Below are 23443 nucleotides of genomic sequence, written 5' to 3'. Positions count from 1 at the left end.
CAATTCGCAGATATTTATACAGTCGACAAAGCAGAAGAAAATGCACAGTGCTTTGAGAGGAAGTGTTGTCACATAGACAGGGGCCAGCAGGATGTAGGTGCAGAGAAGGGAAGGCAACAAGGTTGTGGACTACTCCCATTCTAAGTCTAGTCAACACAAACCGATGTGCCTTCCTAGTTACTTGTGACAAATACGGCTGGAAACCCACAAATTCATTTAAATCGTAATAAAAAACATAAGATGAGAGGACAGAGCTTTTTTGATGCCTTTTGATGGTAAACTGTTGTAAAAAACACTGCCTAAGATCGATTTTGACAGCTCAGTAGCCCCATATTGATCCGCAATGATGTTAATGCTAAAGATCTCCCGAAAATTATCCTCAATATACTTTAACCATGGGATCTTTAAGTAATGGTCCAAAGAAAGACAATCAGAAATAATAGCTCTGCACAAAGAGGTCTCTTCTTTTATCCAAATGGAGCGCCATAGGATCAATGGCCTAAGGAGAATCAAATCGGCAAGATGATAAATACCCAATTCGCTATGCACTAAAGCGTTAGAAACAGAGCTTGGCAGGCACAAAAGTCTCTTCAGGAATACATTCTCTTCAACCTGGAGAGATCCGGCCGGGGCATAGCCCCAGATGCTAGCTCCGTACAGGGCGATTGATACACAACGAGACTGAAAGATTTTCAGCATGGCGTTGACCCGCCTGTCTCCCAGTTTTGTAGCCATTGTAAAAATTCCGTGCCATCTTAGCCCGGACATTTTTATGTTCATTGGCCCAAGCATTTTTATTTGAAAAAGTGACCCCCAAGTACGAAAAGTTATCAACAGCCTGTACCTTTTGTCCCTCTATAAAAAATGAAAACTGTTTCTTTCCGTACCTGCGCCCACATTCCATAACATAAGTTTTGGATTTATTTAACACTAACTTTCTGCTTTTAATAAATTGCAGAAAGCCATCCATCAGCTGTTGAAGGCCGTTTGTGGTGTGTGAAATTAAAACCGCGTCGTCCGCGTAAAGTAACACAGGGACATAATCATTGTTAATTTTGGGAGCATCCACTGCCAGAGATTTGAGAAAAGAATCAATCTCATTAATAAAAAGTGTAAAAAGCAGTGGGGCCAACACACATCCCTGACGAATTCCACGCCCAATCTTGAACATAGTTGTGCATTCCCCTTTAGGTCCGTAACGGACACATGCTCGTAGTTTAGTATAAAGACGAGCTAAAAAGAACACAATGCCCTCGGGAGCCCCCATTTCGATTAGTTTTGCCCAGAGAATTCCATGGTCCACTTAGACAGACTTAAGACAAACTTAAGACAAACTTAAGACAAACTTAAGACAAACTCCTAACTTAAGTCTGTCTTAAGTCTGCCTTAAGTCTGTCTTAAGTCTGTCTTAAGTCTGTCTTAAGTCTGTCTTAAGTTTGTCTTAAGTTAGTCTTAAGTCAGTCTTAAGTCTGTCTTAAGTTTGTCTTAAATCTGTCTTAAGTTTGTCTTAAGACAAACTTAAGACAAAATCCTAACTTTTGTGAATACCAAAAGTAGTAAGTTTAGGATTTTGTCTTAAGTTAGTTCTGTGAATCAGGCCCAGGATTTTGTCTTAAGTTTGTCTTAAGTTTGTCTTAAGTCTGTCTTAAGTTTGTCTTAAGTCTGTCTTAAGTTTGTCTTAAGTTTGTCTTAAGTTTGTCTTAAATCTGTCTTAAGTTTGTCTTAAGTCAAACTTAGGACAAAATCCTAACTTCTGTGAATACCATAAGTAGTAAGTTTAGGATTTTGTCTTAAGTTAGTTCTGTGAATCGGGCCCCAGATGTTTCCCCCACAGTTATCTAATAAGACCCTAGCAGGAGACCTATGGGCTAATATTTCAGTTTATTTGTACAGATACCAGACAGAATAAATGGGCCACTCTTTAATGTTAGTGCTTGTCATGTGATTCATGGTATATTACCACCAAGCTGAAAATAGAATCTACCTGTCTCATCTGTATTATTAATACTCTACTGTTCTGCACATGCTTAAAACTACTTAATATAATTAACATTTTTACTATCAATCAGTTGAAGGCATTAAAACTTCATCTATCTCAGGCTTCTCCACATTTTGAAATTGGTGCTAATGATTAAATGGTACAAAGCTGACTCTTAAAGAGCCAACTACTACATCAACTCTAACATTGATACATTTTCACTGTCAGTCTTATTCTATAGCCTGGAAAAAGAGCCTTTATATTCTTCTTGGATAAACACAAGTAGAAAGGATAAGGTGCTGTCCAATCGACACATCTTCTAAGGCTGGACTGCTGGCTAACATTGCTGAGTACTAGAGGGTATAACCCTTTTGAAATGCCACATTCAGTCTTACAGGATATCAAATTCGATCAGTGCCCATATGTAATTATTTACAGTATATAGTAATATTTTGAAGCCAATGTAACAAACAAAGATGGGTAGCGCAGCAGGGTAAAAACTAGGGGCCTTATTTATGAGCCCTTTACGCCGCCGTTGCGACTTTTTTTGATTATGCAATGGCGTAAAATATGAGCCACACTGTGCCACATGTACAAAGCGACGCATCTAGGCAGATGTGTCACTTTGTAAACCCCTGTGCTACATTATACCTACAAGAAGTATAATGTATGCCGGGTGGGTTTTCCGGCGCAGAAAAGGCTCGTAGAATTGCAGCAGTGAAATCTATGAGATTTAACTGCAACACTTCTAGGACGCCACTGTGTGAAATCCTTACGCCTCTCTCACAGCAGGTGTAAGGAGTAACGCAGGCCCTTTCACATAGGGCTTGCCCCATGTAAAAGGACACATTGCTGGATTTGCGTCTGTTTTCAGACACACCCCAGCAATACTTCACTATTGTACCTACGAATACATCAGGAATACTGACGTATCTGTAAATCCTTGCGACATGGAGCGTTGTACAGTAAATATGGCTTATCCAGGGTGTCGCAAGGAGGGTGCACTGAAAGGTGTTACATCTGTTTTCATGCAACTGTGCAATGCTTTTCATAAATGCGGCCCTATATCTTTGGAGAAGTAAGCAAACAAATGGTGGATTTTTTCATTTAAGATTGCTATGGTTGTGGTGTAAATGCGGTTAATACGATAACACTTTTGTTGTGTTTGGGGAGAGCGAGTCAGGGGTTCCTATTAAGTCTCTACTGTGCCACTGTATGAAAAGGTCGCTGAATCTTGTAACCTCCTCTGTTACTGTGAAAACTGGTGAATGTCCAAAAGACACAGTTGTGTGCAAAAAAGCTGAACCGGATCAGTGCAAGAATGACAGCGACTGTACAGGAAATCAGAGGTGCTGCCACTTCCACTGCGGACTTAAGTGTAAGGATCCGGCTACAGGTATTACTCACAGCCACTCACAAGAAGACATTTGAGGATGTAAATGTTTCTCTTAAAGGGACTTGTGACTAAGTGCCCCCTCACCTTCCCCCATCACCCCAACTGCTGACACCATATCCAAAAGCAATGGCCAACAAAAAGGTATAATGCTCTTAGTCCTTACCGACCCTGTCATATCCTGGTTCATGTATCGCTGTCTTAAAGAGAACCTGTGGAGTTTGACATTTTATGTGCAGAACCTATTTTACTAATCAGATCGCACGTTATCTTACTGCAGAGCTAAAAACAAAGATCTTCAAGTTCATGAGCTGTCATAGCAGGGTGCTGACAGAAACATGGTCTGGCTGTATGGGGACAGCCTGTTTAAATGGGAAGGTATTTGAGTTGAATACACTATTGTTGTGTTTTTAAATATCAAGAACTATGCAAGCATTGCAAGACAGCAGACATCTGGTGAGGTTTCTCATCATTTCTCAGAGTACCCAGCTAGGGGGAACCTTAAAAAAGAGCATGAGGCACATGTAAGAGGTATAGATTGGGTACTGCTCAACTGGTGCAAAGAAGCTTCCTGAAGCCACAGAGGTACTCTACACCTGTGGCAGCACATATTAGTGTGGCAACCTCACTTCAGTGGTCTGGAGGGTCTGCAGTATGGATACTAGAGAATAAACCCAGTTTAGAAAAAACTGTAATTGTGCAGACAGGTAAACTAACAAAATGACAAATTGAGGGAAGCGTATGAGGTGCAGGGATAACAAACAAAATAGCTCAGAATACCAAGCGGGAAATAGAAAAAAGAAAAAGAAGTGAATGGTGATAAGTGGCAATTAGAGAAATAGAGAGAATAAAATACACTAATTTGGGGTTCAGAAGTTACAATCCGGGTGAAATGGTTCCATTCTCCCACTCATGGATTCTTAGGTGTCTGATTCTTTGAACTTTTGAGTGTAAACAATTTTCAGGATAGTATGCTTCTGCAGACCTGTATCTGTGGTTTCCACTCCTCATAGTATAGCAAAAGGAGACCTACAAAATGGTAGGTAATCTATGTCTCAAATAGCCCATTAACATGTTACACCCAGACTGGGTGGTTGACCCCTGCTTCATGCCTCCACTAGGGTAGAATTAGTTAACTTAATTAAAACTAGGGCAGGAGTATCTCAAATAAAAAAGGGGTGCATGCCAGGCCTCATTCACCCCATAACGACAAGATGCAATGTTTGGCAACAAAGTGGTGGGAACTCAGTAACCTTCAACTTAATGGCTGCATGCCACAGTGGCACTCAAACTGGGAACACAAGATGTGACATCTGTTCAGTTTAATTGTTCATACAGTTTGTCACTGCTGTGGAAAAAAATGCCATATCCTTTGGGGGTGAGGTTGATGTGTCTTTAGTCTCTATTTTTCTCTATCCCTTGAATTTCCTGTCACACATTATATAAACAAAACCTCACCATCTCTCTAATTATCTCAATGTCAATTCAGTATTGTCACAGCTTTGGGATTAGGCAATATAGTATAATGTTAACACAAACTGTTTAGTTTATGATGGAAATGACAAGCTATTTTGCTTCTGTTCCTACAAGTTTTGGTCCTTCTCTAACACCACTGTGGGTCTCCTGTCAACAATCCTACTTTGTGAAATTGGCCTTCTTTTGGAGTAGTTACCAACAGGATTAGGTTTTTAGTGAATCAGGAAGTGGATTTTGTTTTATTTGTGGCCCAAAATGCATTTTTAATATATTTGGTTTTACTCTATATGTTGTGATAACTCACACTGTATTTGGTCATAGGTTTTCGACTTTTGGATTTATTTCCAGTGAGTAAATATTCTGCTATGCTTTTTTTCCTGTATAGTAGTTTGTTATGTTTCATCTTATTCTGTGTTTGTCTTTAGGTTTTCTAATAGGGTCTATTTTGGACACTTTAAAGGCAGATTTTATATTTATAACTGCCAGGTCTCCACATTTTCAAATATCATCTAATAATTTTCAGGTGAAAGAGATATCTACTCCACTTATTTTACACTTTGGGGCATATTATCATTGTTTCTGCGTTGCCCATGCACCATGCAAGGGGGGGCAAGGGCTACGCAACAATAAAGTCAGATTGATCAAGCCACGCAAGGCCACCTTGCGTGGCCCTCCATGGCTTGATAAATCTAGAGTAGCACAATGTAGCACTGCGTTACTCTGCCCCAGGGAGGTGTTCCATGGGTTGAGCATTGGTGTTTCAACGCAACTGCCCATGGATTTTGGCACATTCACAGATTTACAATTACTGGTAGCCTGGGAATGCATCAAATGCTACACCTCCCTAAGTGAGGTGCAACGAGGTGAAATATCTTTATTTCTCCTTATCTTTTTCTCTTTTTATGTGTACTGAATTGGGTGTTAGACTATCTCACTGTTTAGTCAAATTGATTTTGCATCAATCCTACTTGAGTGTGTAAATCATATTGAAAGTCTTTCATTTGTTCTGTAAGATCATGGATTTATTCCATAGATTTACTGCATGCTGAATCCTTGTTGTAAGCCTTGTGTGATAGTGGTGTTGAACATCTTTAAATTGTTCTGTAGGAACATAACTTTAGTTTTTTTTTCAGGCATGATGTGGTGGGTTTGCTGCATGTTACATCTTTGCTCTAGACATAGGGGCTGATTATGATGGTGGGCGGACTTCAGTTCATCCGCCATTGTATCGGGGAGTGGGACCACCTGACATGCTGTCAGCGGTCCCATAGTAGGCATTATAATGTGACCAACACCACAGCGGTCGCAATGCCTATATTTTACATTGCGGCAGGTGCTGCTGGCTCCACGTGACAACTACCATGGGGTGCTAGCCACATGGTACCGAGATATGTAGGGGGCTCAATAGGTTCCCCCCAACACCCACAACCAAGGGCCAGTGGGGAAGGAGGGCCCGCTACAGGCTCTCAATGTCCCTTTCATCCAGCCTTTTCATGGCAGGTAACCTACCATGAAACAGCTGGCAGAAAGGGACATCATAATCCCTACTACAGTGCCTGGTAGGCACCACCAGCATTGTAGGGACTACGGGCCCCTCCATCGCACCGGCGGGCTCATGGAGCCCATTGGATGCATGGCAGTCGGTCTTTACGACCTCCACACGTCTGCCCGTCATCATAATATAAGGGGCGGTAAAGCTGGTTACGATGGCGGGTCGGTGGCAGTCTCCCCGCCATTGTAATCAGCCCCTTGGTGTCTAAGTGCTGTATAATGAATGTCTTAAATTTTTCTACATAGTCGTGATTTTAGTTTTATTTATTTTCAAGCATGCTGTGGTTTTACGTAATATGAAAGTTTTGTGGAAGGCCTTGTTTAAGCACTGGGTTTTATGTGTGGGTGGTTGGGGGAAAGCCTTTCACAAGGGTATGATAAGATAATTTCAGTTGCAACATTAAAAAAAAAGTTTATTTTTGTTTAGATTGCAGGTACACGTTTGCTAGAACTAATTAGTAACTAATGTCATCTGCAATTAAATATTTTTAGTACTAATATATTAGGTGGCCATTCTATTTGTAAGTCACAAGGGCCTCCTCACACAAAGCCTACTACAAAGGATTAAAATGCTGCAAATGCCACAGGATGGTTAGGTGAATTTCATGACTGTGACTTACACTCTTACAGAGAAATCTGGTGAGTGCCCAGTGCCAGCTACAAGATGTGCAACTCCTCTGCCACCTCCAAAATGCAACCAAGATAGCGACTGCCCAGGATTACAAAAGTGCTGCACTCCGTTCTGTACCCAGCAATGCACAAACCTCACAACAGGTAAAAGGCATATACAATATGTAGGATCCAGATCTCAAAGTGCACACCACATCTTCTGCTGTTCTCCTTTTTGAATGTGCTCCATTATTCCTATTGGTGGAAGCACAGCTGACCCACGTTTGCTTTAGAAAACATTCATGCTGTTCCTCATCTTGGACTGCAAGTCCCATCATGCATCTTATTTGAGACTCGGAAGAACGTCTCCTTCAGCCCATTGAGATATATATATATATATATATTACCTACTGGCAGTTGCCAGTAGGTAGTTATAGTTAGGACCTATTTTCCATAGGAAATCTGCATTATTCTATTCCCAATAACTTTGGCGCCGGTTGACGAATCTTCGCAAAATTTTTAAAACTCGTGGGGCGCTCCGGTCTGCTCCTATCCTGAAAGTTTCACGCTGATTCGTCAAGCGAAGGCCGAGAAAAAAGGTGGGTCTCAAAACGTGTTTTCCCCATGCAATTTCCCATAGGAAAATTTTGCCCCAGCTACAGCCCGAACTGCTGAACGGAATTACACCAAATTTGGCAAAGAGGTAGCCCTTGGTTCAGAAAGGTGCCTTTTTGTTAAATGGTGTAAATCCGTTCAGTAGTTGCTGGGAAATTCAAAAGTAAAAACACATATATATCTAGGGCCGCGGATCCTCCCGAACACGAGCTTTATGCTAATTGGCTGTCAACACTCCAAACCAGGAAGTGTTAGCAGCCATCTTGTGCCTCGGTAGAACGAGGCACAAGAAAAGAGAAAAAAAACGTGAAAAACAAGAAAAGGGGGAAGGGTAGAAACACCCTGACCCCCTAGGCCTGCTCAGGGGGTTCCACAAGGTCCCCCAGGGCCCAAAAAAGAATTTTAAATCGGCGAGATTCGCGCACCCAGTGCGATTTTCGGCCGAAACTTTTAAAAATATGAAGCGCGGACTCACGGGCTTCGTTATTCTTTAGGCCCCGGTGGGCCAGGTCCCAGGGCTGGAGTAAAAAAAAAGTGTGGGGGGCCCCAATCCCCCCACACTGCCCCGGGGACCGCCACCTCCCCAGGGCTTTGCTCAAATATTTGCAGGGGGCACACAGCCCCCCCGCAGACCCGAGGACCGCCACCCGCATGGCTTTTTAAAAAAAAAAAATATTCCGGTGTTGGGGGGCTCGAGCCCCCACACGCCCTGGGGACCGCCACCTCCCCACGGCACTAAGTATTTATATTGGGGGGGTTCGTTACGGACGCCCCAGCCCTGGGGACCACCATCCCCTGAGGCTTTGGAAATGTTGGGAGGGGGGGCCGCGCGGCCCACCTCCTAGAGCCCTTGATGGCCATGGGGACTGCCACCCCCCAGGGCCGGCTCCTGCAGTGTCCCAGGGTGCCCACCCCTGGGACACTGTAGTTTGCTATGGCAGGGCAGGAGCCTCGCGGCTCCCGCCCTGCCATAGCAAACTGCTTTGGTATTTGGAAGAGAGAGCAGGAAACTGCTCTCTCTTCCAAAAACCAAAGACGATTGCATCTTAGCAGCTCCCCGTGTGGAAAAGCAATGCCGGCTCCCGAAGGACGCGGGGAGACGGCGGGACCGTGGGGGGATTGGAGACCCCCCACGGTCCCCAACGGAGAGGGCCAACCCCGGGGGATTGGGTCCCCGGGGCTATTAGTGGCCCGGGAGAGGGGCCACGTAGCCCCCCTCCTCAAAAATTAAGAAAAAACCAAAACAAAGGCTGGCACCGGGGGATGGGGTCCCCGAGGCCATAAGTGGCCTGAGGCGGGGGGCAACATAGCTCCCTCCAAATCAATAAAAATAATAGCCATGCCCCGGGGTATGGGGTCCTGGGGTTGGTTATGGCCTCTGGAGGGGGGCCACGCGGCCCCCTTCCAAGGTTTAAAAAAAAAAAAGGGGGCAGGCCCTGGGGGATGGAGTCCCCAGGGCCAATTAATTAGGAAAAGAAGAGGGGCCACACAGCCCCCTTCATAAAAAATAAATTTTACAAAAGCCCGGCATCGCGCCTGAGGCCCCGTCCCCTACTTGCAGCACTCTGCAAACGCACCCATCTAGTTTGCAGATGGGGAATTAATTCTCCTTGAATACTGAAGGTCCCTAGGGGCCAACTAGACCACCAGTAAACTCTAGTATGCGCCAGGGAGCTGCATTGCAGAGAGGTGTTCTGAGGCCACGCCTCTTTTTACACCTCTCTGCAACACAGCTCTGTGGCCCATAATGGAGGTACCTGGTGGGCTAGTTGAACCCCAGGGACCCTCAGGATTCAAGGGGAGTTAATCCCCCAACTTAAAACGCGCCACAGGGCGCGTTTGCACAGTGGTGCAGGGAGGGGGCAGGGCCTGAGTTGACATGTGTGCAAACACACCCTGTGGCGCGGTTTAAGTTGGGGAATTAATTCTTCTTCAATCCTGAGGGTCCCTGGGGGCCAACTAGCCCACCAGTTACCTCTAGTAAGCACCATGGAGCTGCGTTGTAGAGTGTTGTAAAAAGGGGCGTGGCCTCTGAACACCTCCCAATGCAGCTCTCTGGCGCATACTGGAGGTACCTGGTGGGCTAGTTGGTCCCCAGGGACCCTCAGGATTGAAAAGGAATTAATTCCCCAACTTAAAATGCGCCACAGGGTGTGTTTGCAGACATGTCACCTCAGGCCCCGCCCCCTTCCTTCACCATTGTGCAAATTCGCCCCCTGGCGAGTTGTAAGTTGGGGATTGAATTCCTCTTCAATACTGAGGGTCCCGGAGAGCCAACTAGACCACCAGGTACCTCCAGTAGGCGCCAGGGAGCTGCGTTGCAGAGAGGTGTTCAGAGGCCACACCCCTTTTTTCACCTCTCTGCAACGCAGCTCTGAGGCACTTACTGGAGGTACCTAGTGGGCTAGTTTGAGCCTAGGGACCCTCAGGATTCAAGGGGACTTAATCTCCCAACTCAAAATGTGCACAGGGCGCGTTTACATAGTGGCGAAGGGAGGGGACGGGGCCTGAGGTGACGTGTGCAAACACGCCCTGTGGCGTGTTTCAAGTTGGGGAAATAACTCCCCTTCAATCCTGAGAGCCCCTGGGAGCCAACTAGCCCAACAGGTGCTTCCAGTAAGCGCCATTGCGCTGCGTTGCAGAGAGGTGGTCCAGGCCGAACCCCTTTTTACACCTCTCAGCAACGGCGCTTATTGGAGGTAACTAGTGGGCTATTTTGACCCTAGGGACCTTCAGGATTCAAGGGGACTTAATCTCCCAACTTAAAATGGACACAGGGCATATTACACAGTGGGGAAGGGAGGGGACGGGCCCTGAGGTGACGTGTTCAAATGTGCCCTGTGGCGCGTTTTAAGTTGGGGAAATAATTCCTGCCCAACCCACATCTTCCAAAGAACCACAATGGCCATCGCACCCAAACTACACCTAACGATCAACTGCTCCCTCGAACCCGCCACATTCCCCAATGAATGGAGGTATGCCGAAGTCAGCCCTCTCCTAAAGAAACCCTCCGCAGACCCGACAGATCTCAAGAACTTCATGCCCATTTCCTATCTTCCATTCTCAGCCACAGTCATTGAAAAGGCAGGCAAACTGCATCGAAGCCAATAACAACCAGGACATCTCCCAATCCAGATTCTGTAGCAACCACAGCACCGAGACCACCCTACTCACCGCCATCAAGGACATCCGCTCCCTCCTCAACCAGGGCCAAACAGCAGCCCTCCTCCTCCTGGACCACTCACCAGCCTTCGACACCTTCTACCACCTCACACTAGCCACCAGACTCCACAACGCTGGCATCCATGGAAAGGCCCTTGACTGGATATGCTCTTTTCTCACAGGTAGAACTCAGCAAGTCAGACTCCCACCCTACCTCTCGGGACCAACAGACCAACAGAGACCAGATGTGGAGTGCCCCAGGGACCTTCCCCTAGCCCCACCCTCTTCAACGTCTACATGGTCCCCCTCGCAACCATCTTCAGAAACCTACACCGATGACACCCAGCTCATCCTCTACCTCACCAAAATACTCAATATCACCAGACGCAACTTCCAAGAAGGGATGAAAGTCGTTGCCACCTAGATGAAGAAGAGCTGCCTGAAACTCAACTCAGAGAAAATAGAAGTTCTCGTCCTTGGATCCACCCCTTCCTCATGGGACAACACCTGGTGGCCCCCCTTCCTTGGAAACCCCCCACCCCGACAGACCACGCACGAAACCTCAGCATCATACTAGACTCATTGCTCATGATGCGTATCCTCAGCCTGCTTCAACACTCTCCACATACTCTGAAAAACCTTCAGATGGATCACATCCAAATCCAGAAAAACAGTCACGCAAGCCCTCATCAGTAGCCGACTGGACTGCATCAATGCTCTCTATGCCGTAATCAACAATAAACTACTTTGCAATCTCTAGACCACCCAGAAAGCCGCATCCAGGCTGATCCTAGACATCCCCCGTCCCAACCACATCACATAACACCTCTCCAATCTCCACTGGCTCCCCATCGAAAGAAGAATAACCTTCAAGCTCCTCCCTCTTGCGCACAAGGCCCTCCACAACATCGGACCAGCATACCTAAACAGCCGCCTCTCATTCACGCACCCAAGAGACACCACTGATCAGCTGACCTCTCTCTGACCACCATCCCACGCATCTACAAGACCAGATCAGAAGGAATGTCCTTTTCCTACCTGGCAGCCGAGGCCTGGAACGACCTACCCCTCCATCTCTGGCAAGTGCCTACAGTGCTCTAGTTTGGGAAGGACCTCAAGACCATGACCCCATCACTCAACAGAGCCGCCCCCCAGCACCTTGAGACCCTTGCGTGTGAGTAGCTGCACTTTACCAACCCTGATTGATTGAATAGCGGTTTGCTGTTTTATCCTATGGTTTTTCCAGATATTAAGTCGCCAACCATAGCAAAATCCCAAAATGTGCATACATTAATAGTCCCTTTACTACTGTGAATTTATATATGAGATGATGCAAGGTAAACATCTTCCCCACCATTAAAAAGCCATAATTCCCTCTTGAAGTAGTGCCACGATGTTTTCAGTCTGTCTGCTTTGGTGTTCCTCCACTGTGTACCTCCAGTGTCTGTTTCCAACAGTCATGTGAGTTTGTAAGATGATGGACCAGAGAGTTTGCCAACTTTGTGCATCAGAGTAATGGTGCTGGTTTTCCATGAATGTAGGAGATCAACAGATTGAAAAAAGAACTCGTAACAAGTTAGTACTAACTTGGCCAACCAGCTCACTACAAGCTCTACGAACACAACATTTGTTTCAGGAGCTTTTCCACTGTTGAGATTTTTAATTGTAGCTGATAGAGGATAGTTGAATGTTAAAAAAAAATGATATGCTCAGGACTCTGTTTATTACCCACCATGTTGGCTATGATGAAAATGGATTGAAGGGTTTATTTTATTGTTTTGCATATGAGAGTAAGAAACAAATAATACTGAGCTCTGAGAGTGACTCGGAGATTGGTCTATGGTTTTCCTGTCCGTTGCTGTTTCTCGTGCAGTGAAACCTGGTGAATGTCCACCACGTGCTAAGATATGTGATTATCCTGCACCATACCTGCATCAGTGTAGCAATGACAGCAGCTGCCCAGGAGCGCAGAAGTGCTGCGTCGACTATTGTGCACGGGAATGCAGGGATCCCAGGCCAGGTGACAACCACCATGCAATGTGCTGCTGTGTGATATTTCCAAAGAAGTCTCCATATTTTAGAGGCGTGCTGAAACAAGAACACACCTATGATAAAAAGTAAGTCACCACCCACAGGCAGTAATAACTGATTAGTGTAACAGCACTTGTCAACTGCTCTATTTCTAGAGCACTTGAGGGCACCCCTCCTCTTGTGTTTGCACCTTGACCCAGAAGAGAAGGGGCTCCTGTCACAGCAACCAATGCTGATAGGCCATTCATGCAAATCATGCCTTTCCAGTGGCCCACCTCCAATTACTGCTACCACAGATGGTGGAACATACTGCTTGGAAAAGCTGAGGGTTCTAGCCAATACCTGCTCTGATCCTTGTTTTGGGGCAAGATTAACTAAAAATATTGTGATATGTGTAAGAAGTGAGAATACATCTGTTACAGGATTCTCCTCTCAGGGAGACTTTGCTTGCAAAATTGCCTCCTTCATAGAGATGGAGCACTATTTTCACTTACCATCTTACTCTGCTAAAAGACCTTTGCATTTTGAAAGCTGTCATGTCTTCTCCAGTTCAGTTATGAGATGCATATTCTTACAATACCTTCTGAGGCATGTAGTCCTTCATTATAATCTCAACAAGGAGCGGACAAGCCCCATTGTGCAAAGAGAGAAAACCAGACTAGATGAACTGCTCAAGTCTTATGTAGTCCTCAGTGAAATAAAAAGATACTGAAAGTCAGCCGCAAAGTATGGTAATCTCAAAAATGACTCAATATGGCAGTGGAATGACTTTATGACAATAATGTGCCATTTGGAAGGGCTTCTTCCCATAAATAATACATTGCTAATAATTAAACACCCTTTTTCAGATGATAATGACAGACCCTGACTGCAAAATAGAGAAAGTGAATACTAGATAACCTGAGCAAGTCTCTGCAAAATACCAATAACTAAAAACAAGCACCTGCAACATCCAAGTTGCAGCCCTTGTGCATTTACCTATATTCACAATTTTTTGCTGTAGACAAGTTTGGAGGGACGTGAGATAGAATGTAAGATTTAAGCAAAAATTGTTTTTCTTTGTGATCTATTGAATAACAGAAGAACTTCTGCAGCGTTCCTTAGTAATCAAGGTTTGTTTCTTGCATTAGGAAAATGCCTTACTGTTACATGACAGGTGCCATATTTTTTTAACAAAAATATATTGTAGCTATGTGGGCTGGTCTTGTTAACTTAGGAAGGAGAATTGGGGCTGAGAGATAAACTATCTCTCAGGCAATACCTGGTATACATTTTAAAAATGTCCTTTTCCATTAACGGTATTACAAATCGACATTCACCTTTGAATTAGATTTTTGAAAGTAAGTGGAAAATAACTTTAAAACATGTGTCTACTGTTTTCCAGGTGGAGATTTAAAATTTAAAAAAATGTCATTTAGGGCTTTTCATGGAATATGTAGAATCAAGTACAGAGTGAAAATACTTAACTAGGTCACTATGATAAGAGACCCCTAAGTGCTCACTGGCATGGCCTTAATTGAAGCAAACACCATGATGGAGCTTCTTGTTGTGTTGACCAATATTGTCAAACTTAGATCATGATAGCATTGCCCAACAAATCACCACCGTTCCAAATGCCATCTTAAACCTGCCCCCACATTGAAACTGCTTTCTGTGCTTACCTTTTATGCCATACTAAAGGGGGGCACTATAATAAGCACAATGCCCACTGTATCCCTTAGTATTGCCATATTAATTCAGGGCATGAAGCCCTCTATGTGCATAGGTAATGCCAGATGTAACGTTGTTCACTGTTCTAATGTACCTACCTCAAGTTGCTGATTTCGAGGACAGCCAGTAATGTAAGAGAGACAAGGAATGCTAAAGGAATACAATCAAACCTGGAGTCAAGTCACTCATAAACAACACCCCCAAAACCTGCTCATTAGCATACCATTATCTGGGTTGTCATTTGTTTTCATGGTTTGGTTCAAGAGAAGACACAAAGTAAAAATAAATTCAGTTTTACCAAAGCCATGAATGTGCCTCAAAGACAACAAAAGGTGCATCAAACCAGATGTCCCACAGTGCAAGAGTGATGATGACTGCACACAGGATTGGAAGTGCTGCTTCTTCCACTGTGGATTAAAGTGCAAGGCTCCAGTGACAGGTATCAGTGTCAGGAGTGTGTGACAACTGATGTTGACGTGAAATCTTCGTTTGTGTTTCTGTTTTAGGCTGAGCCCGGACTGTAGATAGGGGGGCAGGACACTGTACATACCTGAAATGTACTAGATGAATCTTATAAAACCTGCATTTCAAAGCTAACAACAGCTCTCTAAGCTAATGACAGGTATCTGTCACATTCAGGGTACTGCCCTATTTCTTAACTTGAGTGTGGAACATTCTTCCAGCTTCCCTGGATGCCTAAATCTGAAACTTATTATCCGAGAGCCTCCTACTTATGTAACCATTATTCATTATATACACAGTTGTTCTAGAGAGAGTTTGTAAGAAAAGGGTCTGAATCTACTGGTGCAAAACTTAATAAAAGCATATTTGAACATGTGCATATCTTTCAAACATGCACAAGTGAGTTGCCAAGTGTCTTGAAAAGTTGTGGCTGTCCTGGAAGTGTGATCAGGGTATATTGAAGGGCTTTGTACATTCACATACTGATGCTCTCTTCACACCACATCACAGAATATGTGAAGAGTAAGACAGTGAGTGCTTCTTGAAAACAGCTGTCTGGTTATCTTTTGTCCCATACGTCATAGCACCTGGGCTGCAAGATACTTGCTGTAGTATTTATATTTCACTCCTTTGGTTAGACTTCTCCTCTGAGGTGCTCTTGCTTCGCCTACGTAGGTGAACGATCATGATCTTTGCCTCTGAGCCTCGAGAAGGGACATCACTGTATACCTAAATATTGGACACATGCAGAATATGAAATATATGGCAGAATAAGACTTGTGTGTTTCGCCTGCATATCCCACAATGTGCAGGTCACATTTGTGACTATGGTACTGAAAATGTAGAAGTGATTACAAAAATCTGCAGAAATTGCACAAAATGAGCCGAAAATGTAAATCTCTGATTTGTCCAGTGACATTTGTGAAGTGAGTGCCTAGTTAGAACTGGAATGTTCATAATTATTTGTCTTTGGATTTTGAAAGTGCATCCTTAGAAAAGTATGTCCTGGTCAGTCCTGTGTTAACTTGGGCTGCATTGGATGTAGAGGGAATACAATTTTCTAGAATTTAAAGGTGACAAAGCCCTGTTCAGCTGACCCCAGACCCTCATAGACGTCAGAATCCAGGTGTAACTTTTGGGTCCCTTGTGATACAGCCTGGTATCTCACGATGACCTCCAACCATAAAGATTATGTCTCCCAAAGCTCTCCTTAAAATTCTATAATTTCATATAATGAAACATCAGGAGTAGCTCTCTGAATCCTGACATCCTGGAGTAACGTTTTATGCTGTTGGTTCTTCCTCAACCATCCTTGTCTCTCCCATTCTGAAATCTATTCATGCCTGTCTTCCTGTATATCATGCTCACCCCCATCATTGTGTTTAATATTTCTACTCCCTGACTGTAAATTTCATATTCCCTTCTAATACAGAAGAAGGCCTGTAAGTGACAGATTTACCCCATATTTTTTGTAATGTATTCTGTTCCAGATAAATGATTCAGATAGAAGTCAAAGATGGGTTGTGTTATTTACACATGTCTGTCTTTTCTTAGAAGTGAAATCTGGTGAGTGTCCCAGGCGGATTTCATGGTGCGATCGCCCGCCCCCGTACAATCACAAGTGTAGCAAAGACAGAGACTGCCCAGGAGAGAAGAAGTGCTGCATCGAGATTTGCAATCAGGAATGCAAGAATCCTGTGCCAGGTAACAACCACTTCTTCATTCAAGCACCTTTTGGATGTTTGTATTTATCCAGACAAGGCTTGAAAAACTGTTGTAAAGGAACAAGGACATTGGAGACATCTATAGTCTGTGACTTCTTTAAAACATTGCTTCCAGGGCAGAGCCTTAAAAGTGTTTACAAAATGTCTTGTAGACATAATTTCCTTTCAATTTTTAAATGTGTTCCTCAGTTCTCCACTGCCACCCCACCTTAGAAACCTCACTGGCTGTTCTTCCCACTGTTATGCACCTCATTTGTTCATTGTTTATCATGGAAAGCTTCATAATACTGCTTAACTTCCAAATAATTTCAAGGAATGTGGTTTCTAGCTTTCTTTCCCCAAAAGTTAACTAAGAACACAATCTGCCTAACATTAGACCTTCTCCTCCCTTTGGGTGACCAAGGGAAAAGATAGTATACAAAGCCACACATAACTACATCAATACCAAGACACTGATGCCAGGGTGTGAAAATCGAAGATTGTTTTCAGAATATCTTCAAATTATTAGGCCCATATATATTATGTCATAAAGTATCACTTCACTGCAATTTATACTAGAAAATTTACTATGATAAAAACAGTATTTTTGTAGATGGTATTAAGAACACAATATATATGTCAGATAGTATTTCTCTATTCAATGTTCTGATGTACAACTGATTGCATATGTGTGCCACTGGCATCTACTGCAGTTTCACTGCTACTTTAACACCACAGAGTGTCTCTGTCTTCAGCTTTGTGTATGTTCTTACATTATCCTTACTTCCATGTTCCTGTTCCTGTTATGTGATTTCACTCCATTCATGGTTCTCGTCGCACCACCCTTGCCGTTACATGGCTCTATGCATATACAACTCTTTCATGAAGGATCATTTCATCTGTTACTCACCATATCTAACTGCTCCTCTTCCTAGAAGTACTTCTTTGCTGACTTTCTGTATTGTTTATATACTTGTATTTATATATCTCTGAAATATGTCCTCTCCAGCCTCAACTCCAGACTACACAAACATGTGCATTCTAGCATCTTTTGTAATACATATGTGGTCATTAGTATGGCGGGCGGACAGGCCTGGGTAATGGGACCGCCCGCTATGTATGCAGCGGTCCCGCTTTAGGCATTAGGATACCCCCGCCATACTAGCGGGCGCATCCCGCATTCCTGACATTGCAGCGGGCGGTGCTTTCAGCAGCACCCTCCGCGATGTCAGAAATGCATGTTGTGCATGTGCATGCACAACATGGCAGGCACCGTGTGGTGCCTTCCACCTTGTGCATGCAAATGCAGGGGGGTACCCCCCACCCCCCAACACCCTGGGGGCCCGCAACGGGCCCCCAAATTCAAACTCTGCATGCCTTTCCGAGGCGGAAAGGCTGCCTCCCACCTGCATCTTGAAATGGATGTCGGTGTCTAGTAGTCACCGCCACCATATTAAACCCTTTAACGCCCAGTCGACTCGTCCACCGGGCCGAAAGCGGCGGACGGTCTTCCCGGAAGGATGTAGGGCAGATCACCACCACCATGCGGGCGGTGGCGATCTGCCTTACATCCTAATGGACCCCTTGGTCTTCTTGAGAGTGCTCCCACAGGGGTCTTCTGACCTACTGTTGCCCTTTTTGAGTGAACACAGCATAAAAAAGTACGAGGTCCCAACTGTGGTTATCTGTTCACGCTAGACCCCAACAAAGTCACTGGTTCATGCCAACCAGGATGGAGCGCACGCTGTCTTCAGGGATCAAGTTAGGCCCACTGATCAAAAGTACCTTAAATCCTGTTGCAGAGTTGTGCCGTGGTAGTACTTAGGAACTGCAATGGAAGGTCTTGCATTATCATTGAGGAAACTGTCATCAAGGGGTTTGCAATGCGAAGACCTGAACTGAGGATGCGTTGCTGTGAGCAGTGACGCAAAGTCCTGCACCAAGGATGGGTAATGCAATGCTCCTGTTGTGGAGTTTAGAGAGGAGATGCATTGCATAGCGACTCGGACACAGAGTTTTACTGAGGCTATACATTGTGCAGTGACTTTGATGCATCAGTTCTGCTGATACCATGGGTGGGCAGGCAGAGCACCTAAAGGCACACTTTCAAGGGTCCAGGAAAGGGTGGCACTGCTCGTGAAGGTAGGACTCACAGCTGGGAAAGTTCAGGTGCTGGGTTGAAGATGGAAGAAGTCTGTTCAGTCCCTGAGGCTTCTGATCATGAGGCCAGCCAACTAGCCCTTGCAGTCACTCTGGTGTTCTTGAGTTCAAGATACATGTCCACTCCTTCTGACTCTGGGAGGAGGTCAGCAGGGCAGCAAAGTAGCAGTCCTGTTTGCAGCAGAGCTGCACAGCAGTCCTTCATTAAAGTCTTCCACAGGTCTGAATGTATACTGAAGACTTGGGTCTAAGGGTCAAATATTTATATCTGCTGCCCACTTTGAAGTAGAAGATTTTGAAGGTTTCAACCTCCTGATTGGTTTGACATTTTCTGCCCCCTTCCTTGGCCCCAGATTGTCTAGGGTTAAAATAGACTGGGGCCAAACCCCTTTGTCAGTGTGCCTTGTCAGGATCTTTGTGATGTGCATGTGTGGTAGGTGACAGCTCTTGCCCCTCGTCAACTTAGAGTGACCCATCCTGAAAACACCTAGCTGCTCGTTGTCTCACTGTCTGTGAGCAATGCACAAAGGCCAACTGCATGCTACGCTTATTCATGTGATCCAGGATACAGGCAGGAGACACCGAATGGATGTCGCAAGAAAATGCCACCATTCTAAAAGTGGCATTTTCAGAATTGTGACTAAAAATCTGACTTTATCATTAAAGAGGGTTTATAAATACAACTTGTTAAACACAAAGCACGGCCTGTCTGCCTGCTCCCAATTGAAAGTTATCACTTATTAAAAGTAAGAAGGTAACCCAATGTCCTCCGATGGGAAAGGTAGGCCTTGCAGTAGAGAAAAACACATTTTGGAGTTTTTTCTCCCAAGACGTTTAAACGTTGAATGTACATGTCCAATATTTCAAATATACTGCACCCTGCCCTTTGGGTTGTTCAGGGTCTACCCAATGGGTGTCTTGTATGTATTAAAACAGCAGGTCTATGCCTGGCAAAAGCTTTATTTGGTAGGTTAAAATTACAGTTTAAAACTGCTCACACAGGCTTCAATGTCAGGCCTGAGACCTGTTTTGTAGAGCTTCTTAAGTGTGTGGAACAATAAGTGCTACAGGTTCACTAGAAGCATTTAATTTACAGGTAAAGTAAATTAAATATATCAATTGGGCGTAAGCCAATCCTACCATGTTTAAAGGAGAGAGCACAGGCACTTTAGCACTGGTAAGCAGTGGTAAAGGACACAGAGTCCTTAGGCCACCAGAAACAAGATCAGCAAAAAATAGGAGGATTGAAGCAAAATGTTTGGGAGAAGCCAACCCTAAGGATGACAGATCTAACAATGGGATATTTATTTTGCCTAGAGTGAGGAACATATTTATATATCCTCTATTTAAACTGCACCGCAGCTGTGACTTCATTTGACAGTCTACGTAGATTCTACACTTGTACTCTTAATTTTTGATTGATTGATTGACTGGCCAGGGAGATGACATAATGCTGATAATTTAATCTGAAACAGTTTTATATAGTATGGATGTGAGAAAGTTCTGCACCTCTGACGCTTGGTTGCAAGTGCAGCAAAGTAGTGTCATGAGTTTTATGAAATTGAAGCTGACACATAGGTGTGACCAGATCCTATAAGAATTATTCCTTTGTTCAGAAAAGTGTTTTTTCTTGCTAATATCTATAACTACAGTAAGTGCAAGATATCGCATAGCTCAGGCAGGAGTCCTTTTTCACACCTGCACGCTTAGCCTTTGCACCTTAAATCAAGAGTCATTATTTCAATGAGGGTTGTTCTCCTAATTATGTTCCTCTATTCTCTGACCGGTCCTCCCACTACCTTTTTGGTTGATGGGTCATGATCTACATCTCTTCAGTTTTCAGCCACAAATTCCTTTAGGATATTGTTTTGTTAGGGGCACATGGGGCAGCTCAGTAAGGGGCTACACTCCAGATGTTTCCCCCACAGTTATCTAATAAGACCCTAGCAGGAGACCTATGGGCTAATATTTCAGTTTATTTGTACAGATACCAGACAGAATAAATGGGCCACTCTTTAATGTTAGTGCTTGTCATGTGATTCATGGTATATTACCACCAAGCTGAAAATAGAATCTACCTGTCTCATCTGTATTATTAATACTCAACTGTTCTGCACATGCTTAAAACTACTTAATATAATTAACATTTTTACTATCAGTCAGTTGAAGGCATTAAAACTTCATCCATCTCAGGCTTCTCCACATTTTGAAATTGGTGCTAATTATTAAATGGTGCAAAGCTGATTCCTAAATAGCCAACTAGTACATCAACTCTAACATTGATACATTTTCACTGTCAGTCTTATTCTGTAGCCTGGAAAAAGAGCCTTTATATTCTTCTTGGATAAACATAAGTAGAAAGGATAAGGTGCTGTCCAAATTATATTTTAGTTGTAGAAAATCGACACATCTTCTAAGGCTGAACTGCTGGCTAACATTGCTGAGTACTAGAGGGTATAACCCTTTTGAAATGCCACATTCAGTCTTACAGGATATCAAATTCGATCAGTGCCCATATGTAATTATTTACAGTATATAGTAATATTTTGAGGCCAATGTAACAAACAAAGATGGGTAGAGCAGCAGGGTAAAAACTAGGGGCCTTATTTATGAGCCCTTTACTCCACCGTTGCGACCTTTTTGTGATTATTCAATGGCGTAAAATATGAGCCACACTGTGCCACATTTACAAAGTGACGCATCTAGGCAGATGTGTCACTTTGTAAACCCCTGTGCTACATTATACCTGCAAGAAGTATAATGTATGCCGGGTGGGCTTTCCGGCGCAGAAAAGGCTCGTAGAATTGCAGCAGTGAAATCTATGAGATTTCACTGCAACACTTCTAGGACGCCACTGTGTGAAATCCTTACGCCTCTCTCAAAGCAGGTGTAAGGAGTAACGCAGGCCCTTTCACATAGAACTTGCAACTCCAGCAATATGTCCTTTTACATGGGGCATCTGTTTTCAGACACACCCCAGCAATACTTCACTATTGTACCTACGAATACATCAGGAATACTGACGTATCTGTAAATCCTTGCGACATGGTGCGTTGTACAGTAAATATGGCGCATCCAGGGTGTCGCAAGGAGGGCGCACTGAAAGGTGTTACATCTCTGTTTTCATGCAACTATGCAATACTTTTCATAAAAGCGGCCCTATATCTTTGGAGAAGTAAGCAAACAAATGGTGGATTTTTTCCATTTAAGATTGTTATGGTTGTGGTGTAAATGTGGTTAATACGATAACACTTTTGTTGTGTTTGGGGAGAGCGAGTCAGAGGTTCCTATTAAGTCTCTACTTGGCCACTGTATGAAAAGGTCGCTGAATCTTGTAACCTCCTCTGTTACAGTGAAAACTGGTGAATGTCCAAAAGACACAGTTGTGTGCAAAAAAGCTGAACCGGATCAGTGCAAGAATGACAGCGACTGTACAGGAAATCAGAGGTGCTGCCACTTCCACTGCGGACTTAAGTGCAAGGATCCGGCTACAGGTATTACTCACAGCCACTCACAAGAAGACATTTGAGGATGTAAATGTTTCTCTTAAAGGGACTTGTGACTAAGTGCCCCCTCATCTTCCCCCATCACCCCAACTGCTGACACCATATCCAAAAGCAATGGCCAACAAAAAGGTATAATGCTCTTAGTCCTTACCGACCCTGTCATATCCTGGTTCATGTATCGCTGTCTTAAAGAGAACCTGTGGAGTTTGACATTTTATGTGCAGAACCTGTTTTACTAATCAGATCGCACTTTATCTTACTGCAGAGCTTAAAACAAAGATCTTCAAGTTCATGAGCTGTCACAGCAGGGTGCTGACAGAAACATGGTCTGGCAGTATGGGGACAGCCTGTTTAAATGGGAAGGTATTTGAGTTGAATACACTATTGTTGTGTTTTTAAACATCAAGAACTATGCAAGCATTGGAAGACAGCAGACATCTGGTGAGGTTTCTCATCATTTCTCAGAGTACCCAGCTAGGGGGAACCTTAAAAAAGAGCATGAGGCATATGTAAGAGGTATAGATTGGCCACTGCTCAACTGGTGCAAAGAAGCTTCCTGAAGCCACAGAGGTACTCTACACCTGTGGCAGCACATATTAGTGTGGCAACCTCACTTCTGTGGTCTGGAGGGTCTGGGGTACGGATACTAGAGAATAAACCCAGTTTAGAAAAAACTGTAATTGTGCAGACAGGTAAACTAACAAAATGACAAATTGAGGGAAGCGTATGAGGTGCAGGGATAACAAACAAAATAGCTCAGAATACCAAGCGGGAAATAGAAAAAAGAAAAAGAAGTGAATGGTGATAAGTGGCAATTAGAGAAATAGAGAGAATAAAATACTCTAATTTGGGGTTCAGAGGTTACAATCCGGCTGAAATGGTTCCATTCTCCCACTCATGGATTCTTAGGTGTCTGATTCTTTGAACTTTTGAGTGTAAACAATTTTCAGGATAGTATGCTTCTGCAGACCTGTATCTGTGGTTTCCACTCCTCATAGTATAGCAAAAGGAGACCTACTGAATGGTAGGTAATCCATGTCTCAAATAGCCCATTAACATGTTACACCCAGACTGGGTGGTTGACCCC

General features: G+C 44.0%; 1 protein-coding gene across 21 annotated transcripts in view; it reads left to right on the top strand.

Annotated features, from left to right (window-relative positions):
* LOC146822208 (uncharacterized) overlaps nucleotides 1-23443 on the top strand; it is a 260616-nt gene that overhangs the window by 137640 nt on the left and 99533 nt on the right. For 9 of the 21 annotated variants that reach the window (XM_085613354.1, XM_085613342.1, XM_085613347.1 and 6 more), the window contains 4 exons: nucleotides 3234-3374; nucleotides 7029-7172; nucleotides 16542-16691; nucleotides 22204-22344. In XM_085613354.1, the coding sequence (XP_085469480.1) occupies nucleotides 3234-3374; nucleotides 7029-7172; nucleotides 16542-16691; nucleotides 22204-22344 (576 nt within the window). The remainder of the gene's footprint in view (nucleotides 1-3233; nucleotides 3375-7028; nucleotides 7173-16541; nucleotides 16692-22203; nucleotides 22345-23443) is intronic. The other 12 variants (XM_085613358.1, XM_085613359.1, XM_085613353.1 and 9 more) reach the window with 5 other exon arrangements.

This window comes from Triturus cristatus, chromosome 6 (genome assembly GCF_964204655.1).
Source record: "Triturus cristatus chromosome 6, aTriCri1.1, whole genome shotgun sequence".
In the NCBI taxonomy this organism is placed as follows: Eukaryota; Metazoa; Chordata; class Amphibia; order Caudata; family Salamandridae; genus Triturus; species Triturus cristatus.
The sequence above is the reverse complement of the archived record's forward strand: the minus strand, read 5'-3'. Positions and strand labels throughout refer to the sequence as shown.